Below are 23291 nucleotides of genomic sequence, written 5' to 3' on the forward strand. Positions count from 1 at the left end.
GTACATCAACAAGCTTTACAGGACATGTGTGATTGTTATTGTTAACATGTGTACTGAATTATATTGAAATTGAAGTATGTATTCTTATGATATAGCCTAATTACCGAAAATCATTAATTATGCAAATTATTCATTAACACTGTAAGGTACATCAACTAACTTTATAGGACATATGTGTTTTCTTATGGTTAACGTATGTACTAAATTATGTTGAATATGAAGTATGCATTCTTAAGATATAGCCTAATTACCAAAAATAATTAATTATGCAAATTATTTGTTAAAGTTGTAAGGTACACCATCAAATTTTATACGACAAATGTAACGAATATACTAAATTATATTGAAATTGAAGTATGCAGTCTTAAGATATTGCTTAATTATTTGATTTCATTAATATGCAAATTTCTCTAATTAAACATTAACCGATCTGGCTGAAAACCTAATCAGGTCTAGCTATTACCCTGAAGATTATATATTCCAAATTTCATTACAATTGAGCCAGCCGAATTTTAGAAAATGATGACACAGACACACAGACAGACATTTGTATTTTAATACCTCCCGTACCCTTACGGGAGGTAAAAAAAATGTGTACCTAACAGAGGAATGAGGTCCAGACTTTAAATAAACCAATGATGTGTTAATATAAAAATCAATATGATATTAATTCATTCAACTTTGCCAATAAAATGAAAAACATTTGTCTTGATCGTACTGTACAATGATCAAAATGGCAGATAGTGATATTTCGTAATTTCGATCTAACTTGAAAAACATAGCATATATAAAACTTGATTATTCATTGCAGTGTTCGACAGGTATTTGATTTACATGAAACTGAATTAAAGTAGTGACCATGTGTTGTTATACGGACGAATTATGAAAGTCAACACAAGGTGTGGTTGCACTCCCTCACTCTGATTTTTCATGCAGATAGTTATACGTGGTTTGGCTTTCCTGATTGGCTTGTCGACACGCGCGAAGAAGAAGGAACGTACATGTACCGCAGTATAGAGGGACTGTGAAGGTACATTAATTAGTAAGGAAAGTGCGAAACCTGTCTTTGTCTTTTTGTTGTTTGGTGTTTTATTATGCTTTCTCGATTGTCTCTCCATTCCATCTTGACTCACAGTGGAAGTCGATCAGACCGTTAATATTCACACTAGGCTGTCTTCCTTTGGGTTGTTACTCCCCAAGCAAAGTGGGAAGTACATAATGAGCAATTGGTTCAAGACGAAGTTTATAAAGCACAAATTAATAGTTACATATATATTACCTTTACAAAGAATTGTCTTGATATATCGCCATGATTTCTTATTATTCCACAAGTTGCTTCATACCATTTTACAATAAATATAAAAAGCATTCATTGATATGGTGCGGGTTTTCTGATCCAAATACCGTCTTGACTTTACACAACAACAATTGTGTGTGGTGGTGTAAAGTGGCAATGGCATCGAAAATATGGTTTTCATGCAACTTGTCGGTCGCTTTGAAGGCACTTGTCAGAGTCTAGGAGGACCTCACCACAACATGTCATATAAAGAAAAGAACTTTTATGCTTGATGTTAACTGCACGATGTATAAATTACACGATTAAGGTGGAGATGCACAAAGGGGAGATTTTAAGGGTGACATATTTTTAAGTTATTGTTTACCAGCAATGAATAAAGTTTACACCATCAACCCATATATTTTCTGAATATATATTTTCTCTCCTTTTAAATGCTATTGTATGTTCTATTGTCTTTGACTGAAAGTGAGGGTTTGTTTAAGGTATGAATAGTGGTGTCTTGATTATCTCAAGGCGCCAATATATATGCCTCGGAAGAGACCACCTGCTACCTGATTTTCCATTTCTTTGGTGTTTTAAAATATTCACTTCACACATAACAAAAGTGTGTCTCACTTTTTTCTGCCATCTGTCATCCTTTTACAACATGCCTTGAAAGTTGACAAATTATAATGGAAGCTTATTGACAGATTTTTCTCACTTAATCATCAATTTCACGCGTAATAGAGTGAACTTACAAATTCTGAGACTCACTTTGTAAGAACAATACCCAAGAAAGCACCAGCGAAAATTTCAATTGATTGCAAGGAGGTACTATCGACATCGAGACTTTAGAACTTAGTCTGGGGCTTGAAAATGTAAACGGTGAAAATGACGATTTTCGAAATACAGCGTAACATTTGACTTGCAGAAGATTTCCTGGCATGTCATGCAATAAAGACATCACCAAGCAGTGGATAAAACGAGTCTTCAGTTATTCTAATTGTCGTTTTGATTAATACAAGTGTAGCATCGTAGAAACACGGCAAATCGAGGTCGTTCGACTGGAATGTGATACACAAGATCACATTACAAATGGCGCGGAACCCCAGAATATTGACGCCATCTCATTAATTAGTAATCAGAGGCGTGGCCAAACTCAAGTCCAAGGTAATTATGATGTTACTCTGGCAACACAGCCATGCCACTTTCACACGTCAAGCTACAGCACTATATATGGACAAAAGACAGACTTGGCAAGTACTCAATTCTTATGCTAATTCAGCACCACCCAGATCTTAACACTTCAATTGAAAGTCATTATCACAGCTCTACTCTTGAATCTCATCAGTCATATGCAAATGAACAATGTTGATGAAACAGTTGCATACAGTAGAAATGCATTATTCAACCTAAGGAAGAACACCTTCACTGGTGAGCTCAAATGTTCTCCCTCTACTTGGCATACCATTACATCTCTGGGAGTTCAATCAAGAAAACCCACTCACAGAGGAGTAAGAGCTGGAACTCGCAAATTGAAATCGATTGCTTCCGGAGTACAAAACAGAAATACTACCTAAACTAATCATGTTCAAGAACGCCACAACAAAGAATACAGGTTTTCAACTCTGCTGTTAGAATGCACAGTCCCTTCACAACAAAGCATCAATCATTTCGGACTATATCATCGAGTACAATATCGCTGCAATAGCAATTACTGAATCCTGGTTTAAGGATACTGGTGATGACCCTGTTATCAGTGAAGTCACACCAGCTGGATACTTCTTTAATCATTTCCCACGTGCGGAATCATCAGGTGGTGGGTTAGCATTTATATACAAGTCCAGCATAAATGTCACCAACTGGAAACCATTGACCAATGTTACCTCGTTCGAGGCTGTTGAAATTGCACTCCGTTACCATGGTATCACATTAAAATTATTGTTGTCTATCGTCCTCCACCAAACACAAGAAACAGATTCACTGTCTCCCAATTCCTGAATGAATTTGGAACACTTCTTGAGTCATCAGCTCAAAAGAACAATCTTGTTGTGACTGGAGATTTCAACTTCCATTGGACAACCGTGCTATCGGTTTCTAATACCCGCAGATTTCAAGACCTGACAGACTCGTTTCAACTTACGCAATGGGTCAACCAATCTACTCATACTCGTGGTCATACCCTCGACCTTGTCTTCACAAATACAGACTCTGTCATCCATTCATTAACTATTGATAGTATCTACATATCAGACCACTTTCCCACCTTACCTTGTCTAAACCGCCACTAGTTCAAAAGAAAATTAAGTACCGTAATATCAAAGCAATTTCTGTAGAAAATTTTCAACATGACATTGAATTACTCCAATTGAATCAACCAATGATGTTGAATCAGCTGTTTCCTGATATAATTCATGTCTAAGATCGCTACTTGAAACACACGCACCACTCAAAACTCACGTAATTGGTACACTCCTGAAATTGCAGTCGGCAAACGATTACACCGATCTCTCTTGAAAGGAAATGGCGCTCTGACAAACTTGAAATCCACAGACAAATATATCGCGAACAGTGCAGGAAAGTCAACAATCTCATCCGTGATGCCAAAACAAAATACTACGCCAACATTATTGAAGAGAAGTCTAACGATCAGAAAGCTTTATTCAAATTTGTTCGCAGTCTAACTACAAGTAGTTCTAAATCATCACTACCAACTCATGACACTGTAAATCAACTCACTGAAACCTTCAGCAACTACTTCACAGAGAAAGTTGTCAAAATCCGAAGTAACGTAGATGCACATTCTTCGAACATTAGCCTGCAATCCACAGTCACCGCAAATAACACTACAGCAACCATCTCATCCTTCCAACCTCCAACAACTGACGAAGTCTACAACATTATTAAGAAGGCACCATCTAAATCGTGTTGCCTTGAGCCCATCCCTACACACCTACTCAAGAAGACCCAACATACACTAATACCGCTAATAACCACCATCATCAACCTCTCACTCCAACATGGAACTGTTCCAGATGAATTCAAATCTGCTATTGTGACACCTCTCCTGAAGAAACCTACACTTAATCCTGGTATTCTAAAGAACTACATACCCATCTCAAATCTACCGTTCATCTCAAAAGTACTCGAAAAAGTACCAACTGCACAACTCAGTCTGTTACAGAGAGCCCAGAATAGTGCCGCTCGACTCATCACCCTAACCAAGAAGCATGATCATATCACACCAATACTCCAACAACTACACTGGCTTCCAGTCACTTACAGAATACAATTCAAAATCCTGCTGATCACATATAAAGCGCTACATGGAAAGACTCCACATTACATTTCTGACCTCATTCAGCAAAGTAACCCAGGCAGATCACGCCGTTCAAGCAACAAACAACTACTCCACATACCCAAGACCAGCCTCAAATCATATGGAGACCGGTCATTCTCACTCATCTCCCACATTATGGAATCATCTCCCCCTTGACATTCGCACCACACCTACTGTTGATATCTTCAAAGCCAAACTCAAAACTTATCTATTCCAAAGAGCATTCATGTGAACTAGGAGCGCCATTGGGCATCTTTTGATAGATACATGTATCAGGCGCTTTATAAATTTGTGTTTATTTATTTTATTACAATCTGTCGTCTTACTTGTCTGTGGTCAATCATAATGATCATCGTGTGTCATGGAATTCTTGTCAGTTAATGGTGGGTGTTACTGAATACTGTATATTGTTCATCTTATTAATTGGAGAATTGTATTGTTATGCTAATTTATGTTAATAATGTCGTTACACCGCAATCTGGCAAATGTAAACATTTATTGTCGGCTTCCAATTTTCCCAGTTACAGACAGAAAACGTATACATGTAGTTACTGCTTTTTTGATTCCTGATTCCTAAATTTTAATCAAAATATCAAATGTATATGATATCTACTGTAAGCTTGAACAACACATGTACAAGCCACGTGACTTAATTACTGTTACATTTTTTTTGTCTTACCAGGTGGTGGTGTACCAGTAGGTACTGTTCTTCTCATTGGTAAGTGTTGTTTCAATTGTCTTATTTTCACCTTCCTTAAAGTGTAATATGTAAATAGGTTTATGGTTTATTGTATGACGTATATTTATAGCCATTGTTTATGGTTTATTTTATGACGTATATTTATAGCCATTGTTTATGGTTTATTGTATGACGTATATTTATAGCCATTGTTTATGGTTTATTGTATGACGTATATTTATATCCATTGTTTATGGTTTATTGTATGACGTATATTTATAGCCATTGTTTATGGTTTATTGTATGACGTATATTTATAGCTATTGTTTATGGTTTATAGTATGACGTATATTTATAGCCATTGTTTATGGTTTATTGTATGACGTATATTTATAGCCATTGTGTATGGTTTATTGTATGACGTATATTTATAGCCATTGTTTATGGTTTATTGTATGACGTATATTTTTAGCTATTGTTATGGTTTATTTTATGACGTATATTTATATCCGTTGTTTATGGTTTATTGTATGACGTATATTTATATCCATTGTTTATGGTTTATTGTATGACGTATATTTATATCCATTGTTTATGGTTTATTGTATGACGTATATTTATAGCCATTGTTTATGGTTTATTTTATGACGTATATTTATAGCTATTGTTTATGGTTTATTGTATGACGTATATTTATATCCGTTGTTTATGGTTTATTGTATGACGTATATTTATATCCATTGTTTATGGTTTATTGTATGACGTACATTTATAGCTATTGTTTATGGTTTATTGTATGACGTATATTTATAGCTATTGTTTATGGTTTATAGTATGACGTATATTTTTAGCCATTGTTTATGGTTTATTGTATGACATATATTTATAGCCATTGTTTATGGTTTATTGTATGACGTATATTTATAGCCATAGTTTATGGTTTATTGTATGACATATATTTATAGCCATTGTTTATGGTTTATTGTATGACGTATATTTATAGCCATTGTTTATGGTTTATTGTATGAAGTATAGTTATAGCTATTGTTTATGGTTTATTGTATGACGTATATTTATAACCATTGTTTATGGTTTATTGTATGACGTATATTTATAGCTATTGTTTATGGTTTATTGTATGACATTTTTATAGCCATTGTTTATGGTTTATTGTATGACGTATATTTATAGCCATTGTTTATGGTTTATTGTATGACGTATATTTATAGCCATTGTTTATGGTTTATTGTATGACGTATATTTATACAGGGTTCACACGGTCCTGGAAAACCCTGGAAAACCCTGGAATTTCAAACCCTCTCTGGAAAGCCCTGGAAAACCCTGGAAAAATGCGCCCTACCCCTGGAAAACCCTGGAAAATGATCATGTTCAATCGACGATTAATATTGACGATCGTCAAGTCTTTGCTCGAGCCACCCATTCGTATGATTCTGAATCTCGTAAATGTGAAATGGCGAAAATATTTTTAAAGTCTTTCGCCACGCTGGGTGATGAATCAAAATTCAAGCCGATTGAACCCAGACAGTCAAGCGATCGTTCCACGAGACACTTTGCCTCAAAGACCATGCCTGTTAGTTGAATGGGCGCCACAGTGTTTCTTTCGATCTTGCATACATGTTGTATATTGCTACTCCATACCCAGTCGTCATTTCAGGGACATGATATTGTAACAGTCCCGGCCGGGGTAACATGTACAGTAGGTCTGTTAACAAGATTATCGTAACACTGTGGCGAGTATCAAAGCATCACCAACCTTGATTAGAAATTGTTACAAGTTCGGCGCACGAGTCGACTGATACTACAATCTAGCTAGGGCTAGGGCCTAGGGAAGCGCAGTTGAATTTCCGGGTTGTGGAAGTACGGTTGTGACTTTTATTTCGTCGATAAATGGGTATTTGTGTTACATGTTCTAAAAGAATAAACTACTGTTTTATGTTGTCGGTGCAGTAACATTCGTCAATGGTCAAGTTGAGTTGAAATCGCGATGTTCCGCAACTCATGGCATCCGTACATAAACATCGAGACGCAAACGATGAATGTATTCAGTAATTCATAGCTCGGAATTTCGTTTTGTAAATGACGTTTTTATTCTAAATTTTGAAGAAAAAAATTATTTTAGGTGGCTTATAAATATAGTAACATCAAACCATACAATAATGAGGACAAACTTTAGTTTTTGATTTATTTTTCTGGATATGTCTGAATTAGACTGACGAATGCTGCGACTCAATCTTACACGATCAATGCACCAGCTTGACGAAACGGCTACTTAGGGGGTAGGGCAGAGGTTTCTCCGTTAATCTTAGCGTGTAAACGTGGTTTTGAAACCAATATCTTGCATAGTGTCGATTGTCTTTAAATTGTTTTGTGACATATGGGAACTGTTGTTGATTTTTCTCGTCCACATCAGACAATTAGATGTCATTCAAAAAATATACTTTAGTGTCAACACCCCTGGCAAATGGCTAAAATCAATATTATTACCCCTGGAAAACTGACGAAAAAAAACCCTGGAAAGTCCTGGAATTTTGTTTTGCTTTAAGTGTACGAACCCTGTTTATAGCCATTGTTTATGGTTTATTGTATGACGTATATTTATAGCTGCTATTGTTTATGGTTTAGCTGCTATTGTTTATGGTTAGTGTATGACGTATATTTATAGCCATTGTTTATGGTTTATTGTATGACATATATTTATAGCTATTGTTTATGGTTTATTGTATGACGTATATTTATAGCCATTGTTTATGGTTTATTGTATGACGTATATTTATAGCTATAGTTTATGGTTCATTGTCTGCACATACATTTGTTGGATGGAAATTTAAGTACAGCAGGGTGGTTCATGATTTTGTTCAGTTGTTGAAAGTGAGGTGACATAGCAGAAGTTTGTAGTTGAAAAGATTTTTTAGATCTTGCGCAGATAAAAATACTTGCATGAAACTAACTGATGTATACATGCCTTCTATAACATTAAAAATGGTCATGTGGACTTTTACACAGCTGATGGCATAATGGGATCTCCTCAACATTGTTGTACATTAACATGAAAAAATTAATTTGACATCAACTTGTTGACATTTAAATGTATTACATGTATGTTATGCCTAAAAGCAGGGTTTTCATTCTGCCAATAGCAAGTGGTGATATAACTACATGGAGGTTTCAGTCGTACATTTATATATAATTAAGTACCTTTTGATAGCAACCAACCAACTAACCATCATGTGATGTTCTTTGTTGTAGAGGAAGACAAGTATGGGAGCTGTGCTAACCTTTTATTGAAGTATTCATTGGCTGAGGGGATCATCTGCAGGCATGAATTATTTTTGTCATTTGCAGATCTTAGACAGAATGTCCTACAGGTAGGGGATCTTGAATGTAGAATGTCCTACAGGTAGGGGATCTTGAATGTAGAATGTCCTACAGGTAGGGGATCTTTTCTTCTTCTTTTTAGCACAACTGAACTGAGGTTCAGTAGTGCTACTGTATAGGCATTGTCCTTCGTCTGTCTGTCTGTGTGGATGTGTGTGTGAAAACAACTTGAAGTCAAAAAACGCTGAACCGATTGCCATGATATTTGTTTGGTCCATTACCTTGGGTGTCTACTTGGGAAATCTTACCACCAGTTTGTGATTTGGGTCAAAAAATGTGATTTTTGTTCAAAAAACTGGGCAGATTGGGCTGAAATTTGGGTGAAACATTCTTCAGGGTGTTTTTACTAAGAATTGTTCATGATATGATGGTGCCATCAGTGATATGCAAATTAGGGCTAAAATGTGTCTTTTTGGTCAAAAATCTATAATTCCAAAACCACTGAGCAGATTGGACTGAAGTTTAATGGGAATGCATTTAGGGATGTATGGACAAAGAATGCAAATATGCCTAGTAACAAGACCACGCCCATAGCAACACCCAAATAATCACATATTGCAAAGATAACAATGGGGATTAATAGCCAATTCAATAAACATTCAAAAAATGTACGTAAATTTACCTAGCAACATGACTATGCCCATAGCAACAACAAAATAATCATGTATGTCGTAAAGATAACAAACAGGAATTCGAAGACAAATGAATAACCATTCAAAAAATGTATGCAAATGTGCCTAGCAACAAGACCACGCCCATAGCAACAGCCAAATGATCACATATATTGCGAAGATAACGGGGATTAATAGACAATTGAATAAATATTCAAAAAATGTATTTAAATTTGCCTAGCAACAAGACCACATCCATAGCTAGAGCCAAATGATCACGTATATTGCAGAGATAATATCAGGAATTCATACACAGTTGAACAAAAACATTCAAAACTGTATGCAAATATATCTAGCAACATGACCACGCCCATAGCAACAGCCTAATTATCACGTATACATGTATCACAAAGATAGCAACATGGTTGCATAGGCAATTGGATTCAGCAAATGAACACTTATTGTTAGCATGGACTAGCATATGGATAAACATTTCTAAAAGTGTACAGTTGTGCTACAACACCATTGGCGGTATTTTTTTTAATGTTATATTTTAAGAGAGAGACATATTGCAGCAACACAAGTGTAAAAATAATACATGGCACCATTTGGAACATCCAAAACAATTTGAGAAATAAAAGGTACATGTACAGTACAGAGAAACTTCAAAATTGTCCCAAGGGTTAGGTAAGGTTTAGGTTGATTCTCCATTGACGTGTGTCTTCCGTCCTATTGTCATCTTCTTCTACGACTTATTTGGTGTGCATGTCCCTAGAGGGAAGGCTATTCAGATTTGTTAATGCCAAGTTGATCTGTGCCATTTTCAGGTTTTTTTCCGAATTTTTGTCAAAAATGATATTTTCAACTTCTTCTCAAATACTTCTTGCCAGATTACTTTGATATCTGGAGATCATTGCAATTCTGCCGATGCTAAAAGTAACACCTTTTAGCACCTTCTTGGACCTATACCCATCTGGTGAATAACGCCACCAGCCTACGCTTTGGGGCTATGTGTAAATAAAACTTGTTTGTCTAAACTAAGCATCTTGCTAGAACTCGTTGACACTGCTCAATCCGATAATGGTCAGTAGTTGTACCTCAGATCACAGACAAGAAACTGTGTTCCTTGCCTGTGCTCAGGTGTTGTACCATGGATCACAGTCCTGCTTGCAGATGGTGCACGCATTTCGCTCAACACCGTCCTACGAAAAGTAACCAGCCTGTAGAGAGTGCGAAAACAAAATACTTTCGCACCAATAACAAAATAATTACATTTAAAGCTATCAAATATTAGCAATCGGTCGAATATGTACTCATTTTACATCTTTTTGACGACAGTAGTCGCTGGTACGATCACAAAAATTGTCAAAATCGGAACTTGACTGATTTCAAAGTCCCGCTTTACAAACTCCGCCACATTTGATCGGGCGTCCACTTGGGCATAAATTACTATTGAACTTGTGATTTCAGGATTTCTTGTCCTCCGGACTGGGACTAGTACTTTTGTAGCCAAGGCGAGGTAAAATTACTAAATAGTCGATTTATTGCTGATATTTGAACACAGATGCGTTAAATCTTTAGTTACTAGGCAACTAGCATTTTAGGTAAGCCCAGGTTTGACAACTGTCTCTTTGTAGACGACTTACTCCGTATGCAAGCAGGGCGACATGGACCCTCAGACCACTAGTGATCAACCGGTCTGAGATGGATCATAGACCCTACCAAATGGATGTAGCCTAGTAGAAATGTCTATATTTGTGAACAGTAAGGAATGTCTCTCAGATAGACTGTGTCCATGACTACAATGTTGTGCCAATCAAGTCCTCTTTGCAGGTTTGTGAAAATGGTGCTGGGAACTAATCTCCATTTCAAAAAGGGAAGTTTTTCTAACTGAAAAAGGTGTTTGTCCTGTATGTTCGATAACTTGCATTTCCGTCATTTTCTCGTCTCTGTTAATTTTAGCGACGAGGGATATGATATTCTATAGAACGCCTTTTGTTTTACCAATTACAAACAATAGCATGTGAAGGGCGATATAATGTTGCCTTGTCTTAGAAATGGGAAGTACACTAGCTGTTTTCACTTCACTGCTCACACTTACATTGAAGAGCTATGTAGTCAGTAATCTTGGCTAGTCTATTCTATTGTCAAACAGAATTTTCCCTCAAATTCAACATCACTGTCAGAATATATGCGAGAAAGGTTTACAACGTTTAAACTTTATTCATCCTGGATTCAATAGCAAGTGTACATTCTTTGATCACGGATTTGCGAGTCGTAACATCACTAGTACGCATCAGAAAGTTTACATACTTTATGGTAAGCATGGTACCGCTCTATACTTTTATTCTCGTTTATGGCAATATACCCTTTATGTAACACTTAGTTCAAGAATTTCACGATGCACGCCACAATGAGGTGAATTTCCATGGCTCTCAAGTTCATTTGGTTTCTCAAAATATAAAATTCAGATCTGGACAGAAACTTATCGATATATATATTTCAATATACGTACCTTTCAAAACAAGCAACCCAAATACTTTGAATGGTCTAGAACAAAGCCAATTAATGTCGGAAAATTGGGGAAAAATAGACCCAATTAAACCACTCAGTACACTGCCCAACATTGCAACACAGTAACAACATTTACATGTGCGAGTAATGAAGTAAAAACAAGATTTTACATTTTGAAATAGTGAAGACATCGTATGATTGCCTGCAGATGTGATCTTATGGCCAACTACAACATGTAATATGAAGCTTTTATAGAACATTGTAGCATACAACTGTAGCTCTCACCATAGTAGGAGTTTTAAATAAAGGCCAACAAAAGAGAAGGAATTGTTACTGGTCACTGCGCATCACTGAAATGCCCTCACTTCGATCTTTTTTCCCTGTGTTTTTCCAGCTAATGCAGTCTGCAGATCCACGCGCAAACACAAAATAACTCTACAGACGACAACTGCAGAACTAATCATGTACATTTTTAAAAAAATTAAATTCGCATTGAATTTAGACAACATTTCCTGACCATAATCAATGCTTTTCTTTTTTGTGGCCACTTCGTCTAATTACCAAAATATGCCAATAACTTATTAAAACTGACAGCTACATCAAGAATATGGGTATGGTACAGTGAGTTGAAAGTCATGCATATTACTACCGGTAATTTTGTTTGTCAATGATGTCTGTCGATATCATCATTATTTAAACTATTGTCGGATAGCAAGCAAACATTGAATCACATTCGTGAAAAATTCAAGACGTTTTGGTTATGTTTTTATCATATTACTCTCAGGGGTAGGTAAGAAATCTTAGCAACGATACAAATTTCGCTAGCTGTATTATGGAAAAGCTAAGAGACAGAATCTCGGTAGTTACAATACGTAAAGCCTTGTCCAACTACATTGTACAAAATCCAATAAGCTATGATACAGACACATGACCAAATTACTACTAGGAATAAAAATGCGACACACTTCGTTTGGGAGAAAGTGGGGTGTGCTTTAATATCTGAAAGTGATAACACACTCCACACCAACCAACGGGTGGGAGGGATGGGAAAAAACAAGAATTAAACTACAGAGCACAAAGTTAGCCCACAGCAAAAACTGAACAGAAACAAATGGCTGAGCGTCAAAACACCAAAATTGCTACAAAACTGCCGCCAAAAGGGGGGCGCCCTCGCAGTCCGTAATTAACAATTTCTCCCCAGAGAAATACACAAATGATGACATTTCAACATGGCGACCTACAATCGCTCGAAAGGTAAAAAATTTCCTTGATTTCAACATTTTACTCCAATTTTTCATTCTCACATACATATAGTTTGCTTTCTGGGAGGAATGGGGATAAGAACTAGTACGGAAAGTAATTTTAAATATTTTCCATGTTGTTCAGAGGATTCCATGAATAACTTCAGCCACTCCAACAGGCATAGGCATAACACCATAGGAATGTGTGGTGTAGAACATGGCCGAGTTTCAACGTTTACAAACCTTTGTTTTTAGTGATATTTAAATATAGAGATTTTGAGTATTGTCGTAGTTTTATCAATGCGTGCTTGTAGTGATATGTATGATTTATGAAAATGCATATTTATATTATATTATGGTCATCAGGTAGCATTTAGTTGTGTTGAACCTCATTCCCCATGTTTCTGCCCAGTTTTCAAGAGCTTTGAGATCCTGTTGGAGTTTTAGCTGGTCATCAGATGATTTAATGGATCTATAGAGTAGGCAGTCATCTGCAAAGAGTCTAACTTGTGACGATACACATTGAGGGAGGTCATTTATCAGGGCATGTCTTTTGAAAATGGCAGGAGAGCTAAAAATCACTCTCCTGAAACCATCCAGGCGAGTGGTAGGCGAGTGATTTAATACCTCTCCTGAAAATAGTCAGGCGAGTGAAGAAAACAAATTTCATTTTCATTTCTATTTGTATTTTTGGCCAGTTGGCTCCGAATAAATAAAATTTAAAAAAAAAAATTAAAAAAAAATTGAAATATGTATGCAAAAATATATTGATAAGTAACAGTTAGTTTGGTTATTTCTACAACAATTATTATTGCAACAATTTTGTTAAGTCTGTGCACATCAAAATCTTGAAAAAATATTGTTTTTTGTTGTGACTACAAGTAGTACAATAGAAAACTAGGTTTTTAATTTCAAATTCTAACTGGTCTTGTTTTCTTAGAACGTTTTTATAAAAACATCCTACCTGAATATCTCCTCCGGAACAATTTATAGTCGCTACAAAGTACATGTTTTGGAGGGCATTGAAGAAATCACCACTTCTATTTCACTTAAAATGCAGCTAATTCAAACTTGAGATTGTTCAAAACTATAATGAATTGACAAAAACTAACATACCCCAGATGACAAATGTCTTCTGATGTTGAGCTTTGACGTTGACGTTAAATTGCTTGCTAATTTGACTAATTTGTAACCATTCACTCGATCCGAGACAATAACACACGTAACCCCACCTAGTACCTGCACACGGACGACCGGTGTCGCCGACTAAAGTAGCGAGATCCGTTCACGTCTGAGCAGCAAACCTACTTTGTTTTAGAAATCACGACAAGGCGAAAATTCGAGCAAATATTTTATATGTTACAGAAGTCAATAAAGTCATGGAGGTAAAACAGACGTGGTCAGCAGTTGAATAGATCATCGGACAAAAACAATGAAACTGCGTGTTGGAGATTATGAAATAAAAGCCCGGGAATTTCTCTGAAAACTGCACAAGAAATATTGACAGATTATTTTTATTTTTATTTTGTAAAATAATCGATCGTATAATATTTTATTGTCATTCTTTCAATGCCCTCCAAAAGCTATTGTCGGAACTCTGGGCATGTACTTTGTGTAGCGACTATAAATCGCAGTTGTTGTTCATGTTCTGGAGGAGACATTCACGTACAAATGTAGGATGGTCTCCAAAACCATGTTCGAACAAAACTAGGCCGATCGGAATTTAAAACTAAACTCATCGATGGATTGCTGAAAACGAGAACGCCAAACAGTCATCGTATCAATCGTAATTGCGCAATTTGCAATGATGCGAAAGTTGAAATCTCCCTGTATACTGAGCTGATCAAAATTCATGATATGCCATGACATCATGCATGTCCCGCTTCGAATACGTCACTATTTTTCCCATATAAGGGTAGTACAATGCAACTTTCAGATACATAAATAGGTCATGAATGACAGCGCTGACTTCAGCTGGAGATCGACGATTATGAACACGGAAGTGTTCCATGCTCCCACCACGTAATTTTACCATATAAACGTTGATTTTTATGGTAACCACATATTGAAAAATGATATAAAATAACATCAGGCTGTTGTACAAGTTGGTTGAGGCCCACGCGAGTGGAAAATCGCTCTCGTGGATTTTAATTTGCGCGAGCGGTAGGCGAGCGGAGCGATTGCTCGCCTCAAAAAGCATGCCCTGATTTATGTGGCATAAGAACAAGAGCGGTCCAAGAACCGTCCCCTGTGGTACGCCGGAATCTACAGTGCAAGAGTTTGATGTTTAGCCCTCAATGACGACTTGCTGTGTTCGGTTTGTTAAGAATGAGGAGATCCACTGGTGTATGTTGCCCCTTATTCCGTAAATGTCTAATTTGTGTAACAGTTTTCGGTGAGATACTGTGTCAAATGCCTTGCTAAAATCTAATATTGCAAGGTCTGTCTGTATTTTTTTAATGGAAAGTTGATATAATATCATGCATGGTGGTTACTAATTGACTTTCACAGTGGCTGGTCATCATACAAAACTTAAAAGCCTAAAGTGTAAAATAAGAAATTAATTCATAATTATCTAGAAAATATTTGACGATAAAGCGGCAAAACAAGACTAGCAATGTCACCACTAGCAAAAATGTTCGTTCTAGGTGGCAGGCAAAGATATTCTAAACAGTGAAATAAGTACCAATAGCTGAAAAACCTGGCTCAAATTTTATCACACTTGCATAGCTCAGAGCGCCTGCAGTGTCGGGAAAAAACGATAATCTTTTCAGTAAACTTTGGAACACTGTATAATCCAAATAATTGTACCCGTCAATGTACTACTGCATAGTACAAATACTACTACTAAACACTTTGTGGAATAATATAAATTACTTTAGACTGTACATTGTATTACATTATGTTACATGAATTTGCTGAACGGCCGGCGAGGGATATTTGTTACAGTATGTTGTGAAAGTCTACAATGATTTGAAAACAGCTGCGATTTGGGAATAATATTACAAATATTGTAAGGCTCATTGCAAATATTGTTTTCAGGGAATGTTATCGGCATCTTTATAAATCATTACAGAACAATGTATTTGGCCTTGCTCGGTCATGATGCGAGTCATGATGCGATGGGGGTAAGCTACTCACTTAATATTTGAGTATACATTTATCATTTATGTACCCACCTTTTGGGTTGGGTTTCTAGCCATTTGGTCTAAAATGGGGTCAGGGTTTTTTCGAACTCACGTCTATAACAGGTCCACTTTGCATTATATTTGATTTTGCTTGGTCTAAAATGTGGCCCTTTGTCCTTTGCCAAATCGTAACTGCCATAAATTACCCAAAATGTTGCCTCCTAAGGAAAATGTATTTTGATTAAACTTTATGGTAAAAAAAACCCTGTAAATTAATAGTCTAAAATGGGATATTGATTTTTGGTCAAAGTGGGTCTAAAATTGGGCCTATGATGACACACTCCTATCAGAGATGGCCATTGGTTCCACACCGGGAGAAATATTGGTAAAAGTCAAACTAGTCCGAAACATGTGAAGCCACAGTCAGTTACACTGGCATATAGAAATAAATAATTTAGGTTCGATCAAACTCTATAGATTTCAGAGGATTTTTCACAGTGATCTGTTTTGTCATTGCACAGAACTGCTAATAGTATACATGTATACGAATATTAGACATTTGTCATCAGGGCGCACTCCACAGTAAAATGGCATATGTTCGATTTGCATTATAAAAAGTTCAGTTATTAAAGGGTGGAGTGTGCATAATTAGTAAGAAATAAAATAATACTTATTTTTATATTCATATATACAGAGGAGTAACCAAACTCCAAACTGTTACGACTTGAGCTTGAATGAGAAATGTCGCAAAATTAATTGAGTATTAAAACTTCAACTTCTGTGATATTCAACTAAAGTTCTCCCAGACATTTTCATTATGATATTATAATATTACAGCCCTTAACTTTTTCATTTTCCTGACATGCAATTTTGAAATTACTTTTATTATAGTTTAGACTCAAATTGAATGCAGTATGTACAGATAAAGTTGTGAAAGAGTGCCCTCAAATGTCAGTCAGCATAGCAAATATGAGCCGGCATAGCAAATACATTTGTACATGCTCAAACCGATACATTGTATTGACAATAGGACCAAAAGGCACCATTCCTCTAAATTGTCTCTCACACAATGCTTTATCTTTATATAATATTTAAACCCCTTCACTTGTAACAATAATAATTATAATAATAGTACATAGAAATCATAATTTTTATAATAATCGGGTTTATTCGAATATTAACCACCCTACCTGGGGTAGTTTTGTATGCTGAGTTCAAAAAAGGGGTCATTTTATGAACATCTGTTGCCCTGGTAACCAAAATCACCATAATATGTTAATCATTTTTCCAAAAATTGACATAAAACATTGAAAAATAAGATAATACAGTGAAAAAATGTCCTTGTATTAGACATGTATGAGTTAGTGCTACCTGGTGTAACATAAATTGTATAAAATCGGATGGCTGTTTCCATGGAAACATAAGGTAGACGTGAAAATTATGTTTTCATTGCATACATATACATCTCAAAAATAACATTATAAATCTGATAAATATCTTTTTATTTGCACATTGACCCCACTACCAAGGGTAGTTTGTCATGCTGAATTCAAATAAGTGGTCATTTAATGAACATCAGTTGCCATGGTAACCAAAATAACCATATTATGTGATTTTTTGAAAAATTAGACATAAAACACTTTAAAAATTTCAAATTTAGGAAAAAAACATCATTGCTGTTTGAATGTATGGATTGGTGATATATGTTGTAACAAGGTTTCATGAGTTTTGAAATTATCTGTATCAAACCTATGCAATTCTAAAACTCTAAATAGGGAGTTCAGAATTCAAAATGGCGGCCATACGAATTCACGGTCACTGTAAACTTCATTCGATTTTTAATTTGCTATTTCAACCAACTCCGGTTGTCTATATGCGATAAAATTACGATTAGTTTTGAAAGGGGGTAGATTTGCAATGATTTCGCGCCCTAAAAGCATAAGTTGTGTAGTTTTCGAAAAGCACGCCCGGTGGGAAAGTCGCATGTTGGGCAACTTCGCGCCACTGCCGTACTACGTGGCACTTGATTCTGGCGGGGGTGTCTCTTGAAATTGGGAATAGCGAAGGGAGAGCCAATCATGTAAGATCTTTCAAATCTAGCTGAATTTATAGCCAATAAAATTAGCTGTAAGATGATATGTGGTTAATACGGATAGGGCCGACATTTCTAGTAGTAAAATAAGATTGAAGTTTTTGTCGCGTGATTTCGTATTTATAGACGGTACGTAGTCTTTCTAAACAGTTATTTTTAGATCAGTTGGTATTTAAACTACGTTTCTGAGTTATTCATTTAGTATGTCATTGACGAGCTCCCTTTATAAAAACGTTGTACAAATTTGGATGTCAACGTTCGACCGGGAGCTCGGCGTAACTGACTGGGTGAGCTCAATGGCGGCTGTCAAAATCAATGACGCAATGATATCATGTTGATATCGGTGCGTTGAATTTCAAATCGTTTTAGTTTGTGGGTCTAGTTCGTGTGTCATTTTGTTTCGATGAGGTTATTCAACAAGAAAGCAATGTGTTGTATGTTTTTGTACTTCCTACATGCAGTGATGATCGTAAATTTTATCGTTACAACTTACACTGAGTTAGTCTACATATTGAACTGGAAGCCATGGTAGTAGTACTACAATTACACGTTCCGTGTTCCGTGTTGCTAGTTTGTGTTTTGAGGAACATTTCTAAATACACGAACTCAGTTACTGAATGTTTAGTGGAGATTGATGTTCAGTTTGAAAATAAAAATCTTGAACTTTATTTTATTTTACTAATGGTTTTGTGTTTGTCATTTCGTAGTAAGTATACATGTTTATGTTAACCCGGAAGTATGATGCACGAAGTGACTTTTAGTTTTGCGTGTAATTAGTAACGAAATTTTTAATTTATACTACTGGTAACGTTCAAATTTATTTGCTTTTATGTTGGAAATACATTCTAATATACTCTAAGGATAACACTGGAGACTTGCCTTATGAGAAGGTAATTTTTTGGTCTTTAAAAATGCTAGAATATTAAATCAGATCATTGTGTACTAGAAATGGTATATACAATTTAATAACTGTCGATATATTTTTCTCTACTTAGAGTATGGAAACTACTCTCACAATCTGTGATAAACTAGAAAGTTTATTGTCAGGAAAGACAACATTAGTAGAGATAGGATGTGATGTTCCTTTGACAAATGAGCTCCTTCTTAGTCTACACAGTGGGCTTCAGACCACAGGTACAAATGTTCAGCAGGTGTTGCCTAGCGTCCTTAGGTTATTTGAGCCGAACCTGAACTTACCATCCAAAGTTAGCAATCTAGTCAGGAAAGTTAGGAAGAAGATAGATAGAGCAAGACAGGAAGGGAATGAAGCAGATATTATGCAAGCTAATATTCCAATTACCACTTCCATACCAAAATTATCAGCTACTTTTCGAGACAAACACATCACACCAGAGATATTGAAAACATGTAGCTTTGCTCAGAATGAAGATCGTACAATGAACCTAGAAGTTAGACACATACTAGAATTAAGGAATTTCCTGATGAGTCAACACCTTCCATGGAGTCATGCTATGAAGTGGCTAGGTGTACTTATGTTAGGAACCAGTGACCTTAGTGTGACAGCAGTTAGCCAGCAATGGACACGTCTACATGATAGGTATTTGAAAATTAAACGAAGTGGTAATGATGTAGAGAGTTTTCTTAGTCAACCCTATAAGGCACCAGCTAGAAGAGTTCAAGATAGAGTTAGTGGTGATGAGAGTGGGGGAATTTCTAATCAAGAAGATGGCACAAGTAACGTAGATTTGGAAAATTTAATTGGAAGATTTACATGTAGTCTAGCTGATAGTTATGAAGAAATAAGTAATCTTACTCAAGCTATGGAGGAATTATCTGAGGAAAAATTAGCAGCTCTAGAGAAATACAAAAAGATGGAGAAACTGTCAGAAAAGTACAAACATAAGATAAAACTCATTGCTCAGTTGAAAGAGAAAATAGCATCTTTATCATCTAGAAATGTAAACAAAAGAATAAAACGACGTCAACTCAGAGACAAAAATGAAATGTTAGATAAAGTAACAGAAGAAACACAGAAACTCAACAAACAACTGGATCAGATATTAAAAGAAAAGAAAAATCTCCAAAAAAATAAAAGCTTCTGGAAACGAAAGGCTATGACGATTGAGAGAAGTGATCAAATGAAATTAGAACATGCTAAAGAACAAATATCTGAATTAGAAAATGAAAATCAAGAACTCAAGGAACAAATAAATGACATGCTTGACAATGAACCAGATGTAAAAACATTCAAAGATGGAAAATATACAGACAGTATACGTCAGACATACTATGATCTACTGGCTCATAATGTATCTATCGAAAGCTGTTCTGCTATATAGTTAAATCTGTACTTAAAAACCTCCTAAATGTTGAGAGACTACCTAGCAAATCACTGACATCAATGATGCAAGTCGAAGCTTTAGTGATTGCACAGGCCCAGGCAGCTTCCAAAATCCTAGAACAACCACCAATAAACACTCTCCATTCAGATGGTACTAGAAAGAGGTTTATTGATTATGCTGGGATCCAGGTCACACTCCCTGATAAAACATCACTCTCTTTAGGGTTTCAAGAACTCTTAAGAGGGAGTGCTGATGACTATATATCAGCCACCATGCACACCTTCCATGAGCTTAGTGAGGCAATCTCTGAAAATGATATTGAACGTCAAGAAATATATGCACAACTGCTCCTCCACAGTAAAAACATAATGAGCGATCGCCATGTAGTGAACAAAAAATACAAAAGCAAATTAGAAGACTTGAGAGGAACATTACTACCAATAGTGGAAAAGAACTGGGACAAGTTAAACGAATCTGAGAAAACTAGTATGAAAACAGTAAATCACCTATTGTGTGGTATGCATGTTCTTAGTGGTTTGGCAACAGCAGTCAGTAACTCAAGTAAATGTTTTGAAAGTGAAAACAAAGATCAATTGAATACAGAGAAGGGACCACTTGGTAACCAGTCACACTGCTTTGCACTTCTGTACCAAGCTAGTAAAGCCTTCACCAACTCTGGATGTCAGAAATCAGGAGTTTTCACTGATTTTGCGCCTTACTTAGATGAAATAAAAGAAATAAATCATCTAACAACATTTCAACACCATAGATTTAACATAGCATTTCATCAGGGCGCAGCCGTCTATTACCATAGAAACCATATCTCTGACTTTTTGAAGTCAGGATGAGTTGACTCTGTGAACAAATTGATAAGTGTAATAGGTTCCATTTTAGATGAGAAATTGGTAATGGCAGAGTGTAGGGCTCTCGGTATAATCTCAAAATTAATATCTGGGCCATTAATGCGTCTGTTAGAAAGAACAGGTATTCACTACTATGACATGAACCCACACTGGCTAGAATTAAAAACATGCTTAGCTGACAATGCAATAGATCCATCACCATTGTTAAATGAAACATCATACTTAACTGATACAACTGTAACCAAGGATGATTTGTACTCACACTTATTTCCAAAGGAAAGGGATACAGAGTTTGATGCCTTAACCTCCAAAGCATTACAGTGTTTTTGCAAATCTATGATCCCTGTTGTCGATAGACAATTAAAGAATCAACTACCTGGGGGGAACGAGAACCAACCCAATAGTACATTGATTGATGAGGTGTGGAATGCACCACTGACTAATATAAGATCTGAAAGTGACTTTTCTGACCTTGATAGACAGATAAGAAGAGCCCCTCAAAAAGGAAGATTATCAAAAGCAGGAATCATATGTTATTCTAGAAATAAGACCACGGCATATATTACTACTCTTCCCCAAAAAATTAAGACAAAATACTTAAAGATCGCAAGAAAAGAAGCTCCAAAGCGTAAAAAAAAGAGAACAAAATTACAGTAAGGATCTGATGAAGAAAAGACGACAATTACAGAGAATGAGAGTGGAGAAGAAACACAAACAACTACAAAGAAAACAACAGAAGACAGTTCAATTGGAACACAGGATTAGAAATAAGTATGGGGTTTGGAAAAGTGAAGTCGAAGTAGAGAAAAAACTAAGAGAGATGAAGAGAAGTGAACAAGTGAAAGCACTGAAAGACCAGATTCAGTTTCATGTTGATATTTTAAAGACAAAACTTGTAAACAAAAAGCTAAAGAAGTGGCAGGATCAGGGGAAAAAACTGACAATACCACAACTTGCACAGAATCTAAATAGTATCATTCATACAACAGGTGTCCTACCAAACTTTGTTGATGACATTAATAACAATTTGAAGGTAGTAGATAATAACAACACAAAACAAATAGCTAAGAGAAAGAAGAAAAGAGAAACAAGAACACACGCAGAACAATTTGGGGTTACACAACCAATACAACCCGGCATATATATAGCAGTTGCCTATGAAGATGACTGGTTTGCTGGTGAAGTCACTTCATGTACCCCACATGCTATCAGTGCCCATTTTCTCATGAGGAACAGTCGTGCTAATAATTCTTTTAAATGGCCAACCAAAGATGATGTTGCCACAATCGATCCCAAATTTATATTGAAGGAAATTTATGTTGAACCTAGAGATTCACTATTGCGTGCATGGTCAGTGAGAAACATTGATCAAGTAGAGAAGTCTTACACAGCATTCAAGAACAAATACTTTTAATTAACTTTCAGGTGATCAGGTGAGGTTTGCATATATTTAATATTTGCTGTCTAATATGAAATTGATATCATACATAAGAGACAATGAATTACACCTATGTAAATTCATATTCAATTGTTGTAAATAAGTAAAACATTTAAAGATGAAAATTTCACTAAACTCCCTACTTATATTTTCTTTTTGATAATTATTTGATACTTTCAATCACTAAATGTGATACAAATAAACACCTAAACAATTATTTTATCACTTTGGAGAATGTATAAATTAGTTACATAAACTACATGAACAGAAAAAGTTTGTTTATGAAAATTCCTAAAAATCCAATATGGCCACCAATATGGCCGCCATTGTTCATAATGAAAACATAAGGCTCTTCATGATTTTCAATGTGTTGAAAATATAGAAATATAATCTGAATTTAATCTATGACT

The 23291-nt window shown here is 35.7% G+C and overlaps 1 protein-coding gene across 2 annotated transcripts in view; it reads left to right on the forward strand.

The window, feature by feature from the left end:
- The window catches only part of LOC144438349 (elongator complex protein 4-like), a 78357-nt gene that overhangs the window by 3334 nt on the left and 51732 nt on the right, over positions 1 to 23291 (forward strand). For both annotated transcript variants that reach the window (XM_078127416.1, XM_078127417.1), the window contains exons 2-3: positions 5299 to 5334; positions 8563 to 8681. In XM_078127416.1, the coding sequence (XP_077983542.1) occupies positions 5299 to 5334; positions 8563 to 8681 (155 nt within the window). The remainder of the gene's footprint in view (positions 1 to 5298; positions 5335 to 8562; positions 8682 to 23291) is intronic.

Source organism: Glandiceps talaboti, chromosome 1 (assembly GCF_964340395.1).
Source record: "Glandiceps talaboti chromosome 1, keGlaTala1.1, whole genome shotgun sequence".
NCBI classification, from domain to species: domain Eukaryota; kingdom Metazoa; phylum Hemichordata; class Enteropneusta; family Spengelidae; genus Glandiceps; species Glandiceps talaboti.